This window comes from Nyctereutes procyonoides, unplaced genomic scaffold (assembly GCF_905146905.1).
Source record: "Nyctereutes procyonoides isolate TBG_1078 unplaced genomic scaffold, NYPRO_anot_genome, whole genome shotgun sequence".
NCBI lineage: Eukaryota > Metazoa > Chordata > Mammalia > Carnivora > Canidae > Nyctereutes > Nyctereutes procyonoides.
Genome location: NW_026575037.1, coordinates 6793016 through 6818403, shown reverse-complemented (window position 1 = coordinate 6818403; position 25388 = coordinate 6793016). Strand labels below are relative to the sequence as shown.

At 44.2% G+C, this 25388-nt stretch overlaps 1 protein-coding gene across 4 annotated transcripts; it reads left to right on the top strand.

Moving 5' to 3' along the window:
* Positions 1-1719: 1719 nt before the first annotated feature.
* On the top strand, positions 1720-25081 carry NPHS2 (NPHS2 stomatin family member, podocin). Of its 4 annotated transcripts, XM_055319565.1 has the most exons (9): positions 1720-1992; positions 5462-5565; positions 9114-9186; positions 10782-10864; positions 14205-14408; positions 16679-16734; positions 18401-18479; positions 19569-19859; positions 24945-25081. In XM_055319565.1, exons 1-8 carry the CDS (start codon positions 1734-1736, stop codon positions 19845-19847), a joined length of 1137 nt encoding a protein of 378 aa, XP_055175540.1. In that variant the 5' UTR covers positions 1720-1733; the 3' UTR covers positions 19848-19859; positions 24945-25081. The 4 variants fall into 4 exon arrangements, with proteins under 4 accessions (XP_055175540.1, XP_055175542.1, XP_055175539.1 ...); XM_055319567.1 differs by lacking the exon at positions 24945-25081 and having other exon boundaries at positions 9114-9180; positions 19569-23048; XM_055319564.1 differs by lacking the exon at positions 24945-25081 and having other exon boundaries at positions 19569-23047.
* The last annotated feature ends 307 nt before the right edge of the window (positions 25082-25388 follow it).

The following is a 25388-nucleotide window of genomic DNA, read 5'->3' as shown; positions in this document are numbered from 1 at the left end:
AGAAAACTTGTGTGAACTCAGTAAATACTGAAAAATAAAAATAAAGGAACCTAATTTCTAATATCGTGATCTGACCTTTTGGAGTAGAATCATAAATCTTGAGTTTGAAGGGTCATTCATTCAGTGAGAAACAAGTGATTGGATAGAGAGTAAAAGAGAAATCTATTCAATATTTCAAGTTCCTCAGAAACAAGTGGGGCAGCTCCCCCAGTTTGTCGCTTGATGGAGGTGGCCAATGAACCTTGACAAAGTGGAAGTCCTGCCTTTATCAAGGAGGCCAGGGAACAGAGCCTCACCAAGGGCAAAAGCATTCCTTTCCTAAAAACAAAAGTTAAACCAGATCTGTTCCCTTCTATGATTCTTAAAGAAGCATTACATCAATAGGCTTAAGCATTAGTAAACACAGTAATACTTTTTAAAGATTTTTTTTTTATTTATACATGAGAGACACAGAGAGAGAGAAAGAGAGAGAGAGAGGCAGAGACACAGGCAGAGGGAAAAGCAGGCTCCCTGTGGGGAGCCAGATGCAAGACTCCCTCCCAGCACTCCGGGGATCAAGCCTGTGAATCAAAGGCAGACACTCAACCAGTGAGCCACCCAGGTGCCCCCACAATAATCACTTAATAAAAATAAAGAAATGTAAGTGAGAGAGAGAGAGAGAGAGAAGCGGCCTAAAAGAGTTTTCCTATCCCCCACCTTTGAAATGTAAATCCTCCCAGGAGTAGTCTGTCAACACCCACACGCTTGCAAAGCCTGGGCAGAAAGAGTAAGGCCAGGATGTAAACCAAATGAGGTGGGGGAGCGGGGGCACCTGGGTGGCCCGGTGTCATGGTCCCAGGGTTCTGGGAGCCAGCCCTCCATCAGGTTCTCTGCTCGGCCGGGAGTCTGCTTCTCCCTCTCCCTCTGTGACCTCTGTCGCTCTTGCTCTCTCTCAAATAAATAAAATCTAAATAAAATAAAATAAAATAAAATAAAATAAAATAAAATAAAATAAAATAAAATAAAATAAAATAAAATAAATAAAATAAAGGAGGGGAAGGGGGAAAGGCGCCCTCGGGAAGCCTCCAGAGGGGTAAAAGGGCGCTTGGGGAGAAGTCTCTAATGTTAAATGAAGGACACCCTAATCCGTGGGCCCATTCTGTCCAGTGCAACAGGAGGACCACGTCATCTCATTCCTAGGACGCCCACAAGTCGCGCGCAGAGACCCCCAGCTCTTCGGGGCTCTGCGGGCCTCCGGGTGGGTCAGGCAACTGGACGTGCTTTTTTATTATTATTAATTTTTATTAGAGACAGAGAGACACAGGGAGAGAGAGAGAGACAGACAGACAGACCCCAGCAGAGGGAGAAGCGGGCTCCGTGCAGCGAGCCCGCCGCGGGACTCGACCCCGCGTCTCCAGGATCAGGCCCCGGCCGCAGGCGGCGCTAACCCGCCGGCCCCCGGGCTGCCCGGAACGTGCTTTACCGCCCCAGCCGCCGCTGTGCAAACCGCTGCTCCAACGCCGCGAGGCGCACGAGCGCGCGCCGGCTTCGCCCCAGCCCGTGGCGGGGGCCCACGAGGCGCGGGGGCCCACGAGGCGCGGGCCGAGCCTGCAGCTCCTCCGCGGCCCGCGGCCCCGCCTCCGGGCGAGCAGAGCCCCGCCCGCCCGGCCCGCCCCGCCCCGCCCGGCCCCGGTCAATACCGCCGCGGCTCCCGCCCGCGCCGCTCCGCCGGGACCGCGCTCCGGCCCCCGGGGATGGAGCGGGCGGCTCGCAGCTCCTCCCGAGAGGCCCGCGGGAGAGGCGGCGGGTCCCCCCGCCGGGAGAGCCAGAGCGCGAGGGCCGAGAGGGGCGGCGGAGGCCGTGGGCGCCGGGATGCGGGGCGCGAGCGCGCGGGGAGCCGGGGGGAGCCCCCCGCGCCCGCAGCCACCGTGGTGGACGTGGATGAGGTCCGGGGCTCGGGCGAGGAGGGCACCGAGGTGGTGGCGCTGCTGGAGGGCGAGCGGCCCGAGGACGGTAAGGCGGGGATGCGGGGATGCGGGGATGCGGGGCGGGGGCGGGGGCTTTCCACGTGGTGCCCCAGGGACGTCGGATCGCGGGGACAGGGGCGCGGCCCCGAGAGCCGCCGAGAGCCACCGAGGCCGGAGCGGCCTGCTGCACCCGCTCACCTCGCAGGAAATGAAAGGCCTGAACTCAGACCCACCGCCCTCCCGCCCAGGGGTGGGCCCCGAAGTACGTCGGAAGGAACGCAGACACCCCACTAAACACCGTTGGTCTCACACCAGCCCCGGACGGGAAGCGACAGGAGAGTGGGCCAGGTTGGGGACCACGAACGAACGCTGCAAAGGAGGCCCGCAGCGGCTTTTTGTGGCCAAGGAATTTAATTTAAGTAAAGACATTTATGAACTGGTGGCTCTGGGCAACTATCCATATCCTCACCCCTTAGACTTACCCTGGTATTTTAAATTTTCTTTGGGGTGATCATACGGCAGCAGAGCCAAGGGGAGAACAGTCAAACCTGAATTTAAATCTCACCTAGCGGGATCCCTGGGTGGCGCAGCGGTTTGGCGCCTGCCTTTGGCCCAGGGCGCGATCCTGGAGTCCCACGTCGGGCTCCCGGTGCATGGAGCCTGCTTCTCTCTCTGCCTCTCTCTCTCTCTCTGTGACTATCATAAACTTAAAAAAAAAAAATTAAATCTCACCTAGCTAGCCTTAACCGACCATGCCCCGGGGCAGATGACCACAAAAGACACGTGCACGTGCCATCCAAAGCACTTTGCACAAAGCTTGGAGCAGAGAATAGACCCAATTCGAACAGAATCCTTGCAAACTGAAATAGAGGAAGGTTAGATCAAAGGAGGGAATCATGGGGAAAGATGTCTTTTTGGCTTCTGTGGGTAAAGCAACTCTTGAGAACAAATTTATCCGCTTCCAATCCTTTTTATAATGAATAGAAGAAAAAAAATCATTACACTTTAAAGTGTAAAGGAAAGCCAATAAGGAAGAGTGTGTGATATTGCTTTCTGCTGACTGTGAAATTTGAACATTATTTCCTGGTTACCAGCAATGCCACATATGCTGGAACACCGAAGCTATGATCGGACAAAGATTCCTGCAGTTGGGGTGCAGTTCCACGGACCATGGTAATGCTGTTTTGCCCAACTGATGCCCTTTCATCAGCCAGAAACTTCCAGTCATTAAAGGTTTGTTAGATTCAGGGCTACAGTATCGCTGAGCTGAGAGAGAGGTCTTGTAAGTATTGTGCTTCAGACCACATCCCAGGGGTGAGCGAGGAAGGGAGCCCACACGAACCGAGTTTTCACTATGTGCCGGGCACATGCTAGGTGTTTTACTGAGCATTTTCATTCCCGAATCACTGAGGAGGAAACATGCTGAGAAATTAAGTAAGCTATAAAGTGACGAGAGCCCGAGACCCCAGCGGTAGATGAGAAGTCCCACTGAGGATGAGGTGGCCTGGCTGAGCCCTTGTCTGGGAGGCTTCTGTGGCTTCCAGGGGACAGGGGACCAAGAGGAGCAGCCTCCCCTCCTCCTTCTCACCTAACACCATGCTCCCACAGCCAGGCTCCTTAAGACTTGGGACAAGTGAAAGGAGCTCCACCTTACCAGGATGGTCATAGCTAAAGCTCTTCCTGCCTGAACATTTAATATTCCACTATTCACTTAAACCAAACAAATTGAATATTCAAGGAACTCCTTCCAAGAGAAAATAATATTTTGTGAGTAAAGCTGTAAGTTAGCTTTGGGGTATAGACATTAGTTTTTCAATCACATCCTTAACTACGGTATGGAGCCATTGTGAGGCCATTTTTCCCTTGTGAAATACTATTTTGTCTGTATGTGTATTAATTTATTTTTACTTGCCGTGGTTACCACTGGCAAGTGAAATATGTTTGTAAACTAATTAAACATGGCAATAGCACCCTTATCATCCTTAAGGAAGAATACTGTAAAATCTAACGTGACATTGATAGAGTAGTGTTTCCCAAAATAGATTGCATGAGAAATAAATTTTCTGGAATATGAATTTCCTTTGAGAAAACATTGCCTGGTCAAATGTTTGGGAAATTCCAGGTTAAACAAAGCTAAGAATGCTTCTTTACTGCAGGGATTCCCTTAGCTTCTATATGCAGATACACACTGGGGAGCTCTAGAAGTAGGACACAGTGCCCAGTATTCCCTAAACTTGTTTTCCCAGGGCACTCTTGCTTTGTGGAGCACCCCGTGGGGCTAGTGTTCCGTGGCACACACTTAGGGAACTACCATACTACAGCACTGAGCGCTAATGTTGGTTTTGGGCTGATGCAGCTTGTGTAGCAAGTGATCAGTTTGGTGATGACCTTTCCAATTATTTTCCAGGCACGGAAATCAAATATTCAAACCTACCAACTAGTTTCCCTCTTTTTTTCCCATCCCTTAAAAATAGGCTTTTCACCATCATAATCTTTAGTCGACTTCTAGTCCTCTACGATGTTTTTAAACTCACAAATAGTGTCCTTTTGGCCAGTTTCCCAGTACCTGGAGATTACAATTCTTGAGGTTTCCATAACTATTACATTTGAATAATTTTCTCTATCCACTTCTCCTTCATTCTTACAATTCAACAAATATTTATCGAGCACCTATATTTTGTCAGGCACTGTTCTAGGCCTCAGGGATGCAACATAAATAACCCAAGAGGCTTGTGTTCTTGAGATGAACTTTCCCTGAAACATTTTCATTTATCACTCAAGCAACCTGGATGTTCTGCAGTCCAGTTCCTCATTACTTTTATTTACGGACACTACTCCGCTAATATTACCCCATAGAGATGATTTTTCAAAGACTCTCTGGAGATCCACACCCTAATCCAAAGAAGAGACTCTAAATAGTGGAATTTCAAACATTTGGGGCAGGAAGTAGATGGGGAAGTCATTTCAGGGAAGATGAGCCTCTGCACACATGTGGTTTGAATCACTTCAAATTCAACACCTGATACATGATAAGCACACTTCACTGATTTTTATGTATAGACATCACTTCATATTTATATCAACGCTAGGAAAAATACCTCATGAGAGAGCTGCGCGATAGTTATTATGAGATAGTTAGCATCCCCATTGTAGATGAGACAGGTTTGAAGAGGTCATGTGCTTTGCCTAAGGTCATTTGACAGAAAATGGTGGAGTCAGAACTCGAACCCAGACCTTCTGCCCAGAGTCCGTGCTTATTACAGGTTCCCCACTACTGCCTTTCCAGAAGCCTGTTCTACCTTCCACAGGCCCACAGAACCCCTCACAGACAATGTCCTATCATGTGAACTGACCACTGATATCCAACTCACTCTGAATTTCCAACAAAGTCTACATACTGCTCTGACCCTGCTATCAAGAACTAGACCAAGAAGTCCTGGTCAGTAAATATGGTGAATATGTTCCAATACAATTAATTATATGTATTATTCTTTTGTTTATTTATTTATTTTCAGGTACCAAGTCTTCAGGTTTAGGGGCCTGTGAGTGGCTTCTTGTCCTCACATCCCTGCTCTTCATTATTGTGACCTTCCCTGTTTCCATTTGGTTCTGCATAAAGGTAAGATTCCAGGACAACCCAATAAAGAATGTCCTGGTGCCTCTCACTGACCTCAGGTCCAGTCTTCTGTGTTTGTTACCGGCTGTCTGTTCTGCATGGAATGGCCTCGCCCCCACTCATCTGCCAGGAGAGCTCTTACTCCTTTCTGACCTTGCACACACATAACTCTGAAGCCTTCCTTGACTCCCCCAGACTATCATTTCCTTCCTTGTGTTCTTGTGTGTCTCTGCTTTCACATCCATTCTAGCACTTACCGTGTGTGTATACTATTTGCCAACACCTGCCTCTCCCATTAGACTGACGGCCCTCAGCTCAGGGCCTCTGTCTCAGTCATCTGCATTCTGCACCACAGAGATCAGTCCAGAACAGATGATGCTGTCTACTCTGGCCCTTCCGGAAACATCTCTGGCAGCTTCTATACCATGAATGATGATTCTCTTTGGCCCATGGGTGGTAACCCACACGTGTCCTTGAAGCAAATGAAGACCATGTCTGTTCAGGAAGCACATGCCAAGCGGAATTAGAAATGCAAGGGATTTATTGGGAGGCATGGCCTGTGAGCGATTAAGCAGAGAGAGAATAACAGGCAGAGAAAGCCTTCAGAGTGATGCAGCTCTGACACCTGTGTTATCAGAAGTGAAGGTAGGATTGAACAGAAAGAGCCTCAGACTGTGGGGTAGCTCCACAGCAACACCGTCCAGCCTGAAAGGGAACTCCAGATCAGAATCCACTTAAAGAGGAATTTTTGTGATGGGCAGAAATGGCCAGGCCCAAGTACCCCTGCCATTGTTATCATTGGCTGGAGCTGCCACGGAAGAGCATGTCCTTGGCTGAAACCCTACAGTTGCTGCTGGAGCCATCTATGATTGTGCTCTTCATGCAGGCCCCTCTCTTCCTCCTCCTGCCTTCCCTTCCCTCTCCTCCCCCTCCTCATTCTTCAGGAAAGGGTGTTGAATTTTATCCAGCACCTTTTCTGCATCCATTGAGATGATTTGCCCTTTATTCTATTGAGATAACATGTTATATTCATTCAACCTTGGATTTTAAACCAACTGTGTATTCCTAGTATAAATCCCACTTGGTTGGTAGGGTCTCTAATCCTCTTTATAGGTTACCAGATTCAGGCTGCTGGTAATTTGTTGAGGGGTTTACATCTATATTCATAAAAGAGATTGATCAGTGTTTTCTCATGATGTCTCTCTCTTGTTTTGGTATCAGGATAATACTGGCCTCACAGAAGGAGTTGGAGATATTTCTGTTTTGGGGGAGAATTTATGAAGAACTGGCATTACTTCCTTGTTAAATGTTTGGCACAATTCACCAGTGAAACCATCTGGTTTCTGGTCCTGAACTTTTCTCTATGGGAAGTTTCAAAACTACTAATTTAGTCTTTACTTTTGGGTCTTTTCAGTTTGTTTTCTGAAGTCAGTATTGGTAGTTGCATCTATGCTAAGATTTGCCCATTTTACCTAAGTTATATCTAATTTGAGGCATATAGTTGTTTATAGTATTTTCTTTTATAATCTTTTTTTTTTTTTTGTTATTTCTGTAAGGACAGTAGTGATGTTCCTGCCATTGCTTTTTCATTCCTGATTTTGGAAATTTGAGTCTTCTTTTTTTTTTTTTCTTGGTCCATTTAGCTAAACATTTGTCAATTTTGTTGATCTCTTCAAAGAACCGACTTTTGGTTGATTTTCTCTATTGTTTTTCTGTTTTCTATTGCATTTATTTCCACTCTAATCTTCCTTATTTTCTTCTTTCTGCTTGTTTTGTTTAGTTTGCTCTTCTGTTTCCAGAGTCTTAAGGTAGACACGGTTTTATTTGAGATATTTCTTCTTTTTTATCATAGACATCTATAGCTATAAATTTTCCTCTGAGCACTGCTTTAGTTGCATCCCATATGTTTTGGTGTCTGTTTTTGTTTTCATTCAGTTCAAAATATTTTCTAAATTCTCTTTTGATTTCTTCTATGATCCATTGGTCATTTTAGAGTGTGTTGTTCAGTTTCTATATATTTGTGAATTCCCCAAATTTCCTTGTTAATGATTTCTAATTTCATTCTATTCTCATCAGATAATATACTTTATGTAATTTCAATAGTTTTAAATTTATTGAGGTTTGTTTTATGGCTAGCATTTGATCTATCCTAGAGATGTTTTATGTGTCCTTGAGAAGAAAGTGTATTTTGGTGATGTTGTTTGGGTATAGTGTTGTTCAAGTCTTATTTCCTTGTTGACTAGTTGTTCTCTCCATGATTGAAAGTGGAATATTAAATTCTCCAACTATTACTGTTGCTTGAATTGTCTGTTTATCCTTTCAGTTCTTTTGGTTTTTGCTTCTTGTATTTTAGATCTCTATTTTTAGGTACATATATGTTCATCATTGTTTTACTTTCCTAATGCATTGACCCTTTTATTGTTATACTGTCCCTCTTTATCACCAGCACATTTTTGCGTGTTTTTTTTAAAATTCCATTTTGTCGGGGGCACCTGGGTGGCTTAGTCAGTTAAGCATCTGACTTTTGATTTCGGCTCAGGTCACGATCTCAGGATCCTGGAACCGAGCCCCACATCAGGCTCTGCACTCAGCAGGGAGCCTGCCTCAAGATTCTCTCTCTCCGTCTCCCTCTGCCTGTCCACCTGTGCTCTCTCTCTCTTCTCTCTCTCTCTCTCTCTCTCTCTCTCTCAAATAATTAAATAAATCATTAGGGGGAAAAAAGATGGCAAACCCTAGAAGTCAATCAAGTAGAGGATACTAAAGCAGAATGATGTGCAACATTTGAGCAAGATATCAAAGGAGTCAGGCTCCTCTGCATCTCTAGGAAGATTTTGTTTCTTCCAATAAAAGCAAAAAAGAAATAAGTACTGCCAGAGAACCAAGAAATTGGAGGTGCCTGGGCCTATTCTAGAAACCAAATCTAGGCATTCATTATCATTCATTTTTTTAAAAAAGATTTTATTTATTTATTCATGAGAGACACACAGAGAGAGGCAGAGACATAGACAGAGGGAAAAGTAGGCTCCCTGTAAGGAGCCTGATGTGGGCCTCAGTCCCAGATCCCGGGATCATGCCCTGAGCTGAAGGCAGACACTCAACTGCTGAGCCACCCAGGTGTCCCAGAAATTGCAGTTTGAAACAAATATTACAAAAGGTATTAAAATATACTCTTCCTACTAAATAGTTAATACATGATACATATAAAATCTAATAATTCCAAAGTCACAGCAAAATATGAGATTACACATGCTGTGATTTTCTTGATTTAGATATGTGGGCATAGTAGAAGCATTATTTTTTAGGTAATCATGACTCTTTAATCGAAATTCTGTTCATGGGCTTAAAAATGAGGATGGCCAATATGCTTTCACTGATTTCTGATGTTCTGCACTTACTAAGTATAGATTTTGGAAATCCAAATATTAATATAAATTTTTTCTTGGTTCTTGAAACTAAAGTTTTTAAACTAAATCATTTTTATGTGTCACAGCCTTTTGAAGACTTTATTTTTCTTTCTTGGAGTGTTTCAAAAGTATAATTTTTTCCTTTAGGTTGTACGGGAGTATGAGAGAGTAATAATATTTCGACTGGGACATCTGCTTCCCGGAAGAGCTAAAGGTCCTGGTATGAAACACGCTTTTACCCCCCAATAGACTTGCCAATTTCTTCAATCCATGCGTATTTGTAATATGGACCTCAGATTATATGAAGTATAATTCATATCTGATTTACAATATCTGCATTTTCTAATCTGTTACTTGTAATACAACTTACGAAAGATTCTTCTGAGAGCATTATTCCCAGGTCACAGTGGCCAAGAGAGAGGATGGGTGCAGAGAGTCAAATGCCTGGGCCAGGCTGGCTGGAGTAGAAAGTAGGCTTAGGACCCATGGCTGGGCACTAGTTTGAGCAGAATATGTTTTGGTTAGAGTGCTATGAATTCTCAGAGCAAAGCTGGCTAGTTCAGAATCCAGAGGATCAGACCGAACCATGGGAGATTGGCAAAGTCCAGCACCCGAGTGACAAATTGGCCTTTGGTTCATGGAATTTAGAAAACATATACTGCTGTAAACACATACTGTGTTTTAAATACATATAACTGCCAGGGATATGAAGATGGATAAATGAGACATGGTTTCTGATCTGTAGGACCATGTAGTCAAGTGGAGTTGATGTCCAGAGGTCCAAGCACAGATGGAAGTATGGTTAGTCTATAAAGTGTAGTAGTTGGGGTTGGGGATCCAAGCTAACCAGAAAGGCATGGGAAGGAGCAAAGTCCCACCATGCACACTATTGGAAAGGTCCAAGTTCCAAGCCAGGTCTACAGAAACAAATAGAGAATGGAGACTAGACTAGAAGATGCAAATCTGAGTTTGACAATTCAGAACAAGCAGATGGGTCCATACAAAAGTAGAAGCAGACTGTGTAGTCTAGGACAGGGAGCATCTGGTTCTGGTTCTAGTTTTTAGCATCCTCCTTTTTTGGGCCTACAAAGGGCTAGTTGCTGGGCTGCTCCTCAGAAAGGTCCCGGGCACAGTGAGGTGCTGCCGGTTCCAGTAAGGCTTTGGCTCTTGTAGGAGCCCACACTGTCCAGTGGCTCTCAGCAAACCTCAATAAATCAATCCAAAAATATTTATTGCACATTGACCCTATACGTTACATTAGGTGCATGAGGCTGGTAGCATGATATTGCTATTGTGATACCTGTGGGGCTCACATTTTAAGAAGTACCACATAGAAGTTGCTGGCTCTGAAGTTTGTCATGGTTGTTACATACACAGATTCAAAAATAATTTTACAGAGTACCTGAAAGTCAAGCACTAAAACTAACAATAATGCATAAGACATTCTTGTTAGAGAATTAAATCTAGTGAAGAAAACAGGCATATCACTCAAGATTTGGAGGGGCCAGCACCATGACAAGGTGACCATGTAGCCCATTTTGCTGGGGTTAATCCCTGTCTACACTTTTGTCCTGGAGTAAGTTGTAACAATGTTCTCCTTTCACCCTCAGAAGTGTCCTAGATTAAACAAAAAAGTATATGTTACTTTAGCAACTGCAAACACGCTAGGGGTAGAAGTGGGATTGCCCAGTATGTCTGTGTGTAGTTGGAAGCTAAGGAAAGCAATAAAATATGTGCCCTGACCCTGAAGAGGTGAACCCCAAGCAATCTCCATGCTAACCATTCACCTGTCAATCTCTCTACCCCCTCTTCTAGGCCTTTTTTTCTTTTTTCCCTGCCTTGATACCTACCACAAGGTTGACCTTCGTCTCCAAACTTTGGAGATACCCTTTCATGAGGTAAGCCAAATGATGGGCTTTGCTTTTTTTCTTTATTTCATATGGCTGAGCTACCAATTCTGGTCCAAGGCAAAATGACTAAGCTCAAAAGCAGGAAAGGAAAATAGAAATATGGACTGTCTCAAAATTAAAAACTCCTGTGTATCAAAGGACATGATCAAAAGAGTGAACAGGTAACCTATGGAATGGAGGAAAATATTTGCAAATAATATACCTGATAAGGGGTTAATACCCAGAATATATAAAGAAACCTTACAACTCAAAAAGAAAGCAAACAACTCCCTTAAATATTGGCAAAGGATTTTGTGATGGTTAATTTTATGTGTCAGCTTGGCTAAGCTATGGTACGCAGATATTTGATCAGACACATCTGAATGTTGCTGTGAAGGTATTTTTTAGGTAAGATTAATACTTAAATCAGTAGACTTTGAGTAGATTAGATTCCATAATGTGGGTGGGCCTTATCCAATGAGTTGAGGGCCTTAAGAAAAAGACTAATAGAAGAGGGAATTCTATCAGCAGACTGCTCTCAGACTCGAGCTGCAACATCAACTCTTTCTTGCGTCTTCAGCTTGTTGACATTCCCTGAAGGTTTTGGACTTGTTGATTTCTACAATTATATGAGCCAATTTAAAATTTCTCTCTCTCTCTCTCTCTCTCTCTCTCTCTCTCTCTCTCTCTCTCTCTCCACACACACACACCCACCCACCCACCCACACACACACACACATGCACACCCACATCCTAAAGATTTTATTTCTCTGGAGAGTCCTAATAGACTTGAATAGACTTTTCTCCAAAGAATATATGCAAATGGCCAACAAACACATGAACAAATGCTCAACATCACTAATTAGTAGAGAAAGGTAAATCAAAACCACAATGAGATACCACTTCACACCTGGTAGGATGGCTACTATAAAAAAAAATAAACCACACCAACAAAATAACAAGGGTTGGCAGAGATGTCGAGAAATTGTGTTGTGCAATATTGGTGGGAATGTAAAATGGTACAGCTGCTATGGGTAACAGCGCAGCAGTTCCTCAGAAAATCAAAATTGGAATTACCATTGGCTCCAGCAATTTCACTTCAGGGTATATGCCCCAGAGAATTGAAACCAAGGTTTTGAAGAGATATTTGTATACCTGTGTTCATGGCAGCAGTATTCACGGTAGCCAAAAAGTAAAAATAACCCAAGTGTCCATCGATGACTGAGTGGATAGAAAATGTGGTACATACAAGGGAATATTATTCAGCCCTAAAAAGGAAGGACATTCTGACAAATGCTACTCAGGATGAACCTTGAAAACATCATGCTAAGTGAATTAAGCCATCACAAAAAGACAAATACTCTATGATTCCACTTGGATGAGGTACCCAGAGTCGTCTAATTCACGGAGACAGAAAGTGGAATGGTGGTTGCAGAGGTTGGGGGAAAAAGTGGAGAGCAGTTGTTTAATGGCTTTCAGTTCTGAAAGATGAGAGTTCTGGAGATTGTACAACAATGTGACTGTATAACGTACAGTGGATAACTACTGAATTGTACACTTAAAAATAGTTAAAAAGATAAATTTGATGTTAAGTGTATTTTGCCAAAAAAGTGTATTTTGCCACAATTAAAAATTAAAAGTAGAGACAACATCTAGATTTTTGTATTAGTAATTTAAATGTATAAGCCTTTCCTAAATTGTCTCCCACTTCCAGTTTGAAATTCTTTCTTATTCTTTCTTTTGGTAGATAGAAATTTTAAATAGAAATTATATATATTTTTTAAAAGGCTTATTTTAGGTAACAAAATATATGAAGAGAAGAAATAAAAGTTTCCCCTCATCTTATTTTCCATAGACAGATGTTGATACTTTGGAGTGTATCCTTTCAAATTTTTCTATGTGTGTGGTTATATTTACAGACAGGTATACATATCATACCATTTCATAACATACCTTTTTTCACTCAATACTCTGTTGTGATCACATTTTCATGTATTAGCTATGTTTCTACTCCTTTGTTTTATTTTTTTCAAGATTTTATTTTTAAGTAATCTCTACACCCAATATGGGGCTTGAACTCACAACCGTGAGATCAAGAGTAGCACGCTCTTCCAACTGAGCCAGCCAGGCACCCCTCTACCCCCCCCTTTTTTTTTTTTAATTTCAGAGAGAGAGAGAGAGCATGTGAGCAAGCATGAGCAAGGGGAGGGGCAAAGGGAGAAGCTGACTCCCTGCTGAGCAAGGAGCCTGATGTAGGGCTTGATCCTAGGACCTTGGGATCCATAACCTGAGCCAAAGACAGACGCTTAACCAACTGAGTCACCCAGGCTCCCCGCTGCCCCTTTGTTTTAAATGGACACATAGTATATCATTGTATGGTTATACAACAATACACAATTCCCTATTGTGAATATTAATTTATTTCTTATTTTTTATCATAATAACCAACACTGTGAATGACATCCTTGCAGCTAAACCCTCAAAATAGGTCCTTGTGATAAGTGTCTAAAAATGGAAATGTTGAGACTAAGCAGCTTTTAGGTTCTTGACGTGTTAGCACCAGTCTGCCCTCTGGTGTACACTCAGAAAGCAACATATCAGAGTGCTTATTTCCCAGAAGATGCTTGTCCTTTAGCACTTTTTTTTTTTGGCATCGGGTTAAAAGGAACTGATATACAATTAACTGAATGTTTTCATCTAAGGAAATTCCTCCTGATATTTTTTTTCCTAAAGATTTATTTATTTATTCATTCAGAGAGAGTGAGAGAGAGGCAGAGACACAAGCAGGCTCCATGCAGGAAGCCTGATGTGGGACTTGATCCCCGGTCTCCAGGATCACACCCTGGGCTGCAGGCGGCGCTAAACCGCTGCGCCACCAGGGCTGCCCCTATTCCTGATATTTTTACAAAACTACTTACAACAGGATTCCTTTCAATTGTGAGTTCTTTAGTGTATTTAATAAAAAAAACTCCATAATCTTCAAAAACACATCTATTTCAAATAAAATGGTGGGCCAAAACTCTTTTCCCCCCCTATAATCTTACTGAGAAAATTTCCCTTGAACACATTTATTTTTTTTTAAGATTTTTATTTATTTATTTGACAGACACAGAAACAGAGTGAGCCCAAGCAGAGTGATTGGCAGGCAGAGTAAGAGGGAAAAGCCTGCTCCCATGGGAAGCCTGATGGCTCCCAGAACCCTGGGATCATGACCTGAGCCGAAGGCAGATGCCTAACCAACTGAGCCACCCAGGTGTTCCATCCCTTAAACACATTTAGCTTCACTATTCACACCTGGGAAGGGAGTCCTAAAATAAGGCCTGTTATCCAAACTCTTTTTTCTATCTAGGTTGTGACCAAAGACATGTTTATCATGGAGATAGATGCCATCTGCTACTACCGAATGGAAAATGCCACTCTTCTCCTAAGCAGTCTTGCTCATGTGTCCAAAGCCATCCAATTTCTTATGCAGACCACCATGAAGCGTCTCCTAGCACATCGATCCCTCACTGAAATTCTTCTAGAGAGGAAGAGCATTGCCCAAGATCTAAAGGTACTCAGATAAACTTAACATCAAATAGGTTGAAATACCTCCTCATCTTTTATTCATTTCTTCATCGGCCATTTATTGAAGCGCATGCCATGGAAGCATCTGGCAGGCATTCACTGGTGAGGGTACCATCCTTCAAGGAGCTGGCAGCTGACTGAGAGGTTGTCAGGTTGACCGTGAGTCAATCTGGTGATGACTAGTCAGTCATTGCCACAGGTTTTGCCCTCAATCCTACCCCAGAGGCTCTAGACTCATTGGAAAGTGCCCACATGGCACAAAGCGGTGGGAGCGAGAGCTGGTGGGGAGGGCGGGGCCAGACAGGACAGGTGGGGGTCAGACAGAGGTGAGAAGGAATGGCTCCCGGGAGCCTACAGTCTAGTTGGGGAAACAGTCCAAGCTACATGGTAAGTTCAAATAAGACTTTCAGGTAAAAAGAAAATGTCACAGACCCTTACATGATTATCTCCCAGTCACTGAGATTTAATTCATGGGAAATTAGGAAAGGAATTGAGGAGGAAGTGCCTCATGTAGTGTCAGCCAGCCGGCAGGCAGCAACTTCAGTCACCTCACTCATGGCCACCGTGGGCATCTTCCATTCTTACCAAGGCAACTTGGCAAAGATACTGAGATGTGAGAACAAAGCTGGCTTCCTGGCAGCTGGCTGGTCAAATGGCCATCACCACCAATGAGGGACCCTGTCGCGGAGGCCATAGGCACCCTGGCCCAGAATTAGGAAGGTAGGAATGTTGTCTTAACGAAAGCAGGACCTCCAACAGAAGGGCTGGAGGATCAAAGGTATTGGTACTGGTTGTGCCTGATGGGGCCTGAGCAATCATTCATCTTAGAAGGTGAAGTACCTAAACATCTGTGACTGAGATTAGCAACTTGGTGGAAAAGGCAAGAATTCAGAAAACAAAAGAACCTAAAAAGACAAAAAAAAAGTTAGAACAAGAGGGATACAGGCAGTTGCTGCTCTGGAATTTAAAAACCACTCCAGCGGGCTCCCCCTCGGCCACCTTAACCTCTCTTCTGTTCATCCCTCCCCTCTAAAGGATAAAGGACAAGTTGTGGACTCTGGACACACAAAATCGCCTTTGTTGCACTGAATTATAATTTATGTATGTACATATTTGTCTTTGTAAATTATGGACTCCATAATGACAGGGATCATACTTTCTGCATCTCTTTGTTCTCAGCACCAGCACAAGGCTTGTCACCAGTCAGATAATGTTCTCTGGATGCCACCAGCAGGAAGGAAGCACCTCTAAATGAAAGCCATTTGGGAGAGACTAGACTCTGGTTCTCTAATAAGTGCATCTTAAAACAGATTTAACAAGTGCACCATCTGTATTGGTTTCCCATTGCTTCTGTAACAAATTACCACAAACTTGGTGACTTAAAATGGTAGCAATTGAATCTCATACAGTTTTGAAGGCCAGAAGTCGAAAAACAGTTTCAGTGGGCCAAAGTCAAGGTGTCAGTCAGCAGAACTGCTTCCTTCTGGAGGTTCCGAGAAGAGCATTCATTTCCTTGCCTTTCCCAGCTTCTAGTGGCTGCCTGTTTCCTGAGCTCGTGGCCCCTTCCTCCATCACAGTGCATCCCTCCAAACTCTGCCCCCAGAATCACATCACCTTCTCCTCCTCTTCTGTAGTCACATCTCCCTCTATTCCCTCTTAAAAGGACACTTATGACTGCATTTGGGTCCCAGTGGGAAGATCCTAGATCATCTCCCCATTTTTAAGATCCTTTCACTTAATTCCATCTGCAAGGTCTCTTCTGGGGAACATTCACAGGTTCCAGAGATGAAGACATGGATGTCTGGGGAGCCATGATTCAGCCTACCACACCACCCTTAACTCCACAAGTATTTCTTGAGTGGCACTATGCAAAGTTAAGCAACTTTTTTTTGAGAGAGAGAAAGAGCACACAAGCGAGAGGAGATGTAGAGGGGGGAGAGAGAGAGAGAGATAGAGAGAGAATCTTAAGCAGATTCTACACTCAGCATGGAGCCCAACTTGGGGCTTGATCTCACAACCCTGAAATCATGACCTGAGCCGAAATTGAGAGTCAGATATTTGACCAGCTGAGCCACCCAGGTGCCCCAAAGTTAAGCAACTTTTTGCAAGGCACTGTAATGTTAAAACAAAACAGGAAAGGAATGCCTCTTCAGAGGAAATGTACTTTCTCAGTACAGAACAATGGCCATGAGGGCATAGGGGGGCCCTGCTCTCACCTGAAAGTTCTCCCTGACATCTCACCTCCTCTCTCCACAGGTTGCCTTGGATTCAGTGACCTGTATTTGGGGAATCAAAGTGGAGAGAACAGAAATGTGGGTAGTAAATTAAGCAAGAAGAACAATATGATAAAGGGAAATATTTTGGTTTTATTTTAAAATAATTTTTAAAAGTTTTTTTAAAGATTTTATTTATCCATGAGACAGAGAGACAGAGACAGAGAGAGAGAGAGAGAGAGAGAGAGAGAGAGAGAGAGGCAGAGACACAGACAGAGGGAGAAGCAGGCTCCATGCAGGGAGCCCGACATGGGACTCGATCCCAGGTCTCCAGGATCACACCCTGGGCGGAAGGCAGCGCTAAACCACTGAGCCACCTGGGCTGCCCTAAAAAATATTTTCAATGAGCTGAGTACTGTAGCCACATTGGCATAAATTTGAACAAAGAAAATTACCTAGTACACATAGCCATAACACAGCCACTGTAATGTTTAGGCAGATCACTTTCAAAATTTTCTCTCCATGGATTGAAAAAAATTCTTCTGAGATGAAATTCACATAACATAAAAACTCATCATTATAACCATTTTAAAGTATAACTGTTTTTATTATATTCATAGAGGAGTGTAACCATCACTACTAATTCCAGAACTTTTTTATCACTCAAAATGACAGCCCACACCCATCAAGCAGGGACTCCTCGTTGCTCCCTTACCCCCTAGCCTGACAACACTAATCTCTCTGCACTAGGCTAGCCTGGGCATTTCATTACAAATACAGTCAATATTTTATGGCCTTTTGTGTTTGGCTTCTTTCGTTGCACATGTTGTTTTCAAGGTTCATCCATGGTTAAACCTGAATCAACATCATTCCTTTTGATAGTCAAATAATATCCCAATGTGGATACAACACACCTGGTTTACCTGCTCATTTGCTGATGGACATTTGGCTTGTTTCCACTTTAGGGCTATTCTGAATAATACCGTGGTGACCATCCAAGTGCAAGTTTTTGTATGAACATGTTTTCTAATATCCCTAGCAGTAGAATTACTGACTCATATGGTAACTCTATGTTTAACTTCCCATGGAACTGCCAAATTGTTTTCTAGCTATGTCATTTTCATATTTATATACAGGATAAAAATACAATTTTGTATCTTCTACATAATACATTAAATATTGCTCTTCCTTGGTCAGTTCTACTCTTTTCAAAATCAATTTCTTTATAAACGTCGATGACATCCCTTGTTCTTAATAGTATGGCTCTTCAAGGCTGTTTTTCATTGTTCAAATTTAATAGCTGGGATTTAGATTAAACCTTAAATGGGGATCCCTGGGTAGCTCAGCGTTTTGGTGCCTGCCTTTGGCCCAGGGCGTGATCCTGGAGTCCCGGGATCGAGTCCCACGTCGGGCTCCCGGCATGGAGTCTGCTTATCCTCCTCCTGTGTCTCTGCCTCTCTCTCTCTCTCTCTCTCTCTCTCTCTCTCTCTCTCATAAATAAATAGATAAATCTTTTAAAAAATATTAAAACTTAAATGGGAAAAATCATAATAATCCATTAACAACAACAAAAAAATGTGTTCCTCTTGTACGGAGCAAACCAGAGCTCTACTGTGACATCAGTGATAATGATAGTGTGCATTTGAGGCACTTACTCTTGAGCTGCCCTTCCCTGGCCACCATCTGCTCAGAGGTCTAGGGACAGCGCACCCTGTTAGATCAGGATTTGCTGTTCCTCCTGAAATAACAACTCTTTCTTTTCTAGTAAGGATGTAAGGCTGCCGGCAGGGCTTCAGCACTCACTGGCTGTGGAAGCCGAAGCACAGAGACAGGCCAAAGTGCGGGTGAGCCAGCATCAGGCGGGCCCGCCTCCCACCCCCATGCTCCATGGCCTGCTCTAGCAGAGCATTGCCCCTCTGCTTCTCACCTCCCACTCACCCAGGAGCTGGGAAGAACCTGGCTTGTGCCCCCCTCCCCACTCTGTTAAAAGTTTTCTCTTAAAGTGTGTTCATAGCCACCCAACTAATGCCACATGGCCTTTGCTGGGACACCCTCTCTCCGAAGCTACTGGGACTAGTGACCTCCTCCTTCTTCCTGGGTCTGGCCTTTACTCTCTCTCCCTCAAGGCATCTCTCCTCACCCTCCATCCTTCTGCTCTCGTGCTGGCATCTTTCCCAAGGTAACATCAGTCACCTATCTCCTCTGTGTTAGCAAGTTAATGACACCAGACCTGCATCCCTAGCTCTGTGCAAGCTGTGGGGAGCTGACCTGATGAGGCCTGGTTCCCTCAGGACCCAGAGAAGCTCGTGCCACTCACAGCCCCTAGTCAGACGTGCCGGTGGGCCGCACAGATGTGGCTGCCCGCAGCTCCTGAGGATCGAGGTGGGGTGGGAGAGGTGTTGGGAAAAGGAATAGGAGGACTGGAAGGGAGACATGTTTCTCTTCAAGAACAGGAAGCAGCTCGCAGAAGAGCTCACTAACCCTGCTGTGTTGAGAGGAGGAAGGGGAAGAAAGTGGTCCTCTGGGCAGAGTTGCTTCTAGATCTGAGTTTAGTCTTTGTCCACTTGAAGGTGGCAGTTGGGCCGTGAGCTTAGTGCTTTTTCCTCTGAAATGTTCCCTCGTTCCTTTTGCCCTGGTTAGGCGTCTCCTCACTTCAGGCTTCCACATCCTCGCCTAGAATGCTGGCCAACTTTTTCTCAATATGGCAAACCCTACTAATCTGTCAAGGCCCAGCATATATAATCAATAACTCCCGTGACATGTCACTGCGCTTGTCGGGGCCCTTGACAAATTCCGCCCTAAGTCACAACGAACAGTGAAATCCACCTCCCCCAGATCAAGGCCCCTGAGAAAGAAGGCAGCCGCTCGGTGCTGAACAGCCGGGACAAGCAAGAGGAAAAGTCACTTCACCTGTCTTCCTGTCTGCTCTCCAGGTGATCGCTGCGGAAGGGGAGAAGGCCGCGTCCGAGGCCCTGAGAAGGGCGGCCGAGATTCTGGCAGCCACCCCGGCCGCGGTCCAGCTGCGGTACCTGCACACCCTCCAGTCCCTGTCCACAGACAGACCTTCCACGGTGGTTTTGCCTTTGCCGTTTGACCTGCTGAATTTCCTGTCCTCTCCTGGCAATAGAACCCAAGGAAGTCTCCCCTTTCCCAGTCCTGCCAAACCCGTCGAGCCACCAAATCCTAAAACGAAAGACTCTCCCATGCTCTAGGAGGAGCCCGGGGTAATGTGATGGGGGTAGGGGTGGGGGTGCTGCCAGGGAACAGCCCCATCTCTGAGGGAGGCTCTGTCCCCACTTCCTGCACTTCCTTTGGTTGCCACATGGAATGCCCTGGAAAGGCAGTCACAGCCCAGCCAGCTATGGGAGGAGGCAGTGGGATGATGTAATGACAGAGGAGCCATATAACAAGTTTAGGTGGACCATTTTAATCAGAGTAATATGGGAAGAGCGTTAGCCGACGTTCTACTTTGGAAATAATTTTGTGTCTCTATATGGCTAAATTTTGACTTCCAAAGATATAGTTCAAATGTCTTTTTTTTTTTTTTTTTTTTTTTACTGTACACCCTCTGGCCCCTTTGGCAAGGTCTTTCCTGCTCCTGTGGCCCTTTCTACATGTCCCTTTTACTGTGCTCATCACACTTCACTGTCATCCTGTAGTTAAGATGCTTACTCCTCTCCAGCTGTACTACAAACTCTTGGTCACTTGCCCCACCACCACCACCTCCACCACTCAACCTTGTGTGTACCACCCTATGGTCTCCACATCTAACCCACATATTGGCACCACAGAGGCACTTAAATGTTCCTGAGCGGATGAAAGAAAATAAGATGTACTTGGGCTGAATATAAAAATTCACATCTAATTAAAAGAATTTAAAAGGGATTCTTTTTATGGAGACTCCTTTTTAAAACGGAGAAATAAAAGACAAAAACATTTACCTGATACATGTTGCCTAAAATCTGAAGGAGCATCACTGGAAACATGGGGCTGACATATTCTCAGTACAGTATTAACCAGCTTGCTTATTTCTCAAACAGTGGTGACATTATGTGATCTATAAGTGCCCTGGAGTATTCTTTTCCAGTACAGATATTCTTTAATATAAATATATTGTCTTACTTTTCCATTAACTTCTCTTACACAATTAGAAATATGTATCTACAGAAAAAAAATTAGCCAAGTAAATAAGAAAGCCTCTTGAGGTATATAGCAAATCCTCTATAGACTTAAAAAATCAATATTATAAAATCTTACTAACATTATAAAAATACTACTAACATCATGTATATTACTAAAATGCTACTTATAAAGGGAATTTCCATATTGCCAGTACAGAAAGAAATGGTGGCAACTATTTAGTGGTTGCTCTGTCCTACAAACTGCCTTTTTACTCTTTATGTTATTCAAAGATATTATTTTATATTGGAGATGTGTTCCTGCTATCCCTAAATGAGAACTTTAAGCATTTTCTATAAACACACCTGTAAAGGGTTTTTGTTTATGAATGTTAGTCCATAAATCCCTATGGAGCATTATTTCAGAGAGAAAATGTATTCTGAGCTCCTAGGAATGGACCTGGACACTTTTATAGCATTTTGTCTGTTAGGGACAGGCTGGTTGGCCACTATGTTTAAGTAACAGAAACAAGGCCCAGATCAAGGATGCTTAACCTTTCCTGTTCCCTCTGGATCACTTCCATATTCCTGCCCTCTCTGCCAATCCTCCTGTTCTCCAACAACAAAAGACCAAAAATTCTCTAGCAGTACGTGATAATATAGTAGTATTATATGATGCCATCCTAGGGCCGTGTCTGTCATATGTCTCTAAGCCTCTTCCTCACCTCCATCCAAAGCTGGGGAAACCACACATTCTAGCCCAAGCCTGCAAACCCTAGGGTGTTAGCCAAGCAGTGCATCTTCCCAAGATTATGCAGAACTGTTAGATTATTTCAAAACCTACATATTCATACAATCATGCCCAATTCATTTATTATGTTAACAATTAGCTTAGGGCAGGCACCTGGGTCCTCAAGTGGTTGAGCACTTGTCTTTGGCTCAGGGCATGATCCCAGGGTCCTGGGATCAAGTCCCGCATCAAGCTCCCCATAGGGAGCCTGCTTCTCCCTCTGCCTATGTCTCTGTCTCTCTCTGTGTGTCTCTCATAAATAAATTTTTTTTAAATCAGCTTATATGGTTACTGTGTACTGAGATGATAACTTTGAGTTTTGTTTCAAAAGGCTATTTCATCCATTTCTGAAAACATTTCCATATCTCAAAAGAAGTTTTCCTCCCTACTCTCAAGGACCATACATGGTTGTGGGGGAGTGGCAGTGCTGAAAGCCATAGGTTGAGAAGTCTTGGCTGGAGGCAATGGAGACTCTGAAGCTAAAGGAGCAGGCAAAGCTTTGAACTACACAGATGTGCTGAAATACAAAATATGGAATCCAAAAGGCTGTAAAATCCAAGTAAGCCAAGAGCCGGTACCGAAATCTGCCAGGGCCAGAGAGAGGAAAGAAAGCACTGAGGAGGCAGCAATCGATAGCCTGAGAATTGAAGGAAATTTCTGGGTCCTCTCCTAGAATATCTAACAGATTAGGGTTTGCAATTTAGTTTTGTGGGCCAGCCAGGGCTCCGTCATTGATGCTCCAGCCCATTTAAAGGACAAAGGCAATTGGAGCATCCCTGAAGTGGGAAGTATCTCTCATTACCACCGTGTTGTCCCACACCCATTCCGTTATACTGGTTATTGAAGTTAAGATGGTATCAAGGGTAGTTGGTCACTTTTCACCATATATAGATGGCTCCTGATCTCAGGTTGGCAGATGTTGGCATAAATAATGAAGGAGGAGGTAGGGTCATGCTGATTCAGGCATAGCCAGAGCCAGAACAGAACAATTAAGAGTGAATGCCAAGGTAATAGGTAATAAGACCCTTGAGAATTCCATGTAGCATGGTTCCTTTTGTCAAAGGCAGATTTACCTACGGGTCTGGGGAGTGCCTCGGGTATCACCCACTGGTTGGTCTCCTCTGCTGTCTGGCTCAGTCAACATTTAAATTTTTCATTAGCTTACCGGAGGGCACCTTCCAGGGCTGCTCAGGCAGCCTGTGATATCTTCAGCTATTAATTGGCTGTTGGGATGGGAGTGTTTGATGGGTGGGAAATATCAGGGCTAAGTTGCTATGAAACTGTGAATGGTCAAGGGAAACTCTTTAGAGACTAGTGAGGTGAGCTGATAGTGCTATCTGCAAGGTCCCCAGGGGTCTTCTCTTGACACCCAGGTGCTGCCTTCTAGCTGGTTACTGATCTTGAAATGATGAGTGGAAGGCAAGTTGGACAGTACAATCCAAAACTAAGATATGTACGAGGGAAGAGTTTTTCTTTTTCTTTTTTTTTTTTTTTTTTTTATGATAGTCACACAGAGAGAGAGAGGCAGAGACACAGGCAGAGGGAGAAGCAGGCTCCATGCACCAGGAGCCCGACGTGGGATTCGATCCCGGGTCTCCAGGATCGCACCCTGGGCCAAAGGCAGGCGCCAAACCGCTGCGCCACCCAGGGATGCCTTTTTTTTTGGGGGGGGGGGAAGAGTTTTTCTCTGGAAATTTAATATTAATAGAGCAGCAGTGCCTTAGTTCAGGCTGCTATAACAGAATACCATAAGATGGCTTATAAACAACAGATGGGGCACCTAGGTGGCTCAGATGGCTAAGTGTCTGCCCTCAGCTCAGCTCATGATTCCAGGGTACTGAGATCAAGCCCCACATCAGGGTCCCTGCTCAGCCGGGAGTCTGCTTCTGCCTCTCGCTCTGTTCTTCCCTCCACTTGTGCTCTCTCAAATTAATAAATAAAATCTTTTAAAAAAATTAAAAATAAACAACAGAAGTTTCTCAATTGAGCTGGGAAGTCCAAGATGCCAGTAGGTCTGGCATCTGGTGATGGCCCAATCTCTGGTTTATAGACAGGTGTCTTCTCACTGTGTCCCCAAATGGCAAAAGGGGGGAGCTCTCTGTGGTCTTTTTCAGAAAGGCACTAATCCCATTCATGAGGGCTCCACCCTCATGACCTAATCACCTGCTACAGGCCCCATCTCCTAATACCATCACATTGGAGGCCAGAATTCCAACATAGGAATTTTGGGGTGACACCAATATGGAGTCTATTGTATGTAATAAGCTGATAAAAAGAGAGATGTTTCAGTTTGGAGCTGAAGTCCACCATGACCAAAATGACACCACCATTAGACTGGCACAAGTTCTGTGACAGTATTCCAGGTCATTTGGCTGATAGGCAGTGACTCTTGTCTGTCTAGACCTGCATTCATTGTGCAGGCATTGTCTTAATGGCTGGTATACTACAGGTTGTTGCGATTCCAGATCACCAAAGAGAGATCTTGATAGGCTCTCCTTAAAAACTTCATGGACCACCCTAGCTCACTAGTAGTGTCAGGATGGTGCTGGAGCCCTCAGTTTGAACACCCCTTGGGAGGCCCTGCAGGTCATTCTGCCTATGTCTCTGAATCTTTTTCTTTGAGGGCCATATCTGTATGACTGAGTAATTATAATCCTCCTTATGAGGATGACTACAATGTTCTTTGGCAGAGTCTACTGGGTATGAGGGTTCTGATGTCTCTAGAATTTTGGCTTGTGTAACAGTGCATTTACTCAGTGGTTGAGCTGATCAATAAGTAGAGGATACCAGAATTGAATCCTTTAAAAAGAGGAGTCATCAACTGCACTTTTAGCTTTTTCTGACTTGGAGAGGCAATATAGCACTGTGACTGCAAGTTTGACTCCTGCTAGGTGTCACTCACTCTAGCACTCACTAGATGTTTAACCTTAAACATGCTACTCATCTGGACAGGAATGGGGATAAACGTATAACCCACACCATAGGGTTGTTGTGATTAAATGAGATAATAGATGAAGTGTTTGTACAGAGCTTACACAAAGCAAATCCACACTAAATGACTACTACTGTTTTTCCAGTTTTACCCCAGGAGCTCTAAACGACAGTGATCTAGCTGTATCCAAATAGAAGCCTGGCCCCCTAAGAAGGTTGCCTCCATGCTTCAAAGGTAGCCCCAATGGCCAGTATCTCCTGCCCCCAGCGTGGTTGTTCTTGGACAGAACCAGCTTAAGATGGTCCCTTATGTTAGAATCCCACCTCAATATTTCAAGCCTTTGTTTTAAAGGTATATAGCTCTTTAAGAGGATAGTAAAACAAAAGCAGGACAGAAGAGAGGAGTTTCTTCTCTCGGAGAGCAAGAGTTACAAACAGAAAACCGACAAGCTCCTTTCTTTCTTGCCTAGGTTTGACTATTTGAGTGGCCAGGATGGAAAATGGGGGATGGATCGCCAGCTGTGCCTTGTGAACTCTAAGATCTGTTGAACATCTGGGGAGATCTTATCTACCAAAAAGTAGTTTGCCTTGGTGAGACAGATCATGGGAACTTATCTTCAGACTTTTGAAAGTGTTTCTCCCAGCTGGCGGAGAGTTAGTCCAAAGTATGCCTCTGCCAGGTCAGGGGCTCATGCAAGTACAAGAGGATGCTCTGCAAACAGAAGCCACTGCAAGCCAGAAAATCATGCAAGAGCCACTCATCAGCCATTTGAGAACAAGAGGAACACCGTCCAGGCCAGATGGCACTGCTATACACAGGGATTGCTTAGAGAACCTCTGGAAGGCTGCTTACATTGGTCTTGCTCTTAGATGCACAATTCTAGTATACCAGTTGCACTTTCCAGGAAATCCCT

Excerpts from the sequence above, each read along its gene's own strand:
- NPHS2 (XM_055319565.1), top strand. The coding sequence starts at position 1,734 with ATGGAGCGGGCGGCTCGCAGCTCCTCCCGAGAGGCCCGCGGGAGAGGC. Across the intron at positions 1,993-5,461 it reads GGGCGAGCGGCCCGAGGACG|GTACCAAGTCTTCAGGTTTA; the intron begins GTAAGGCGGGGA and ends ATTTATTTTCAG. Across the intron at positions 16,735-18,400 it reads AAAGTGGAGAGAACAGAAAT|TAAGGATGTAAGGCTGCCGG; the intron begins GTGGGTAGTAAA and ends TTTCTTTTCTAG.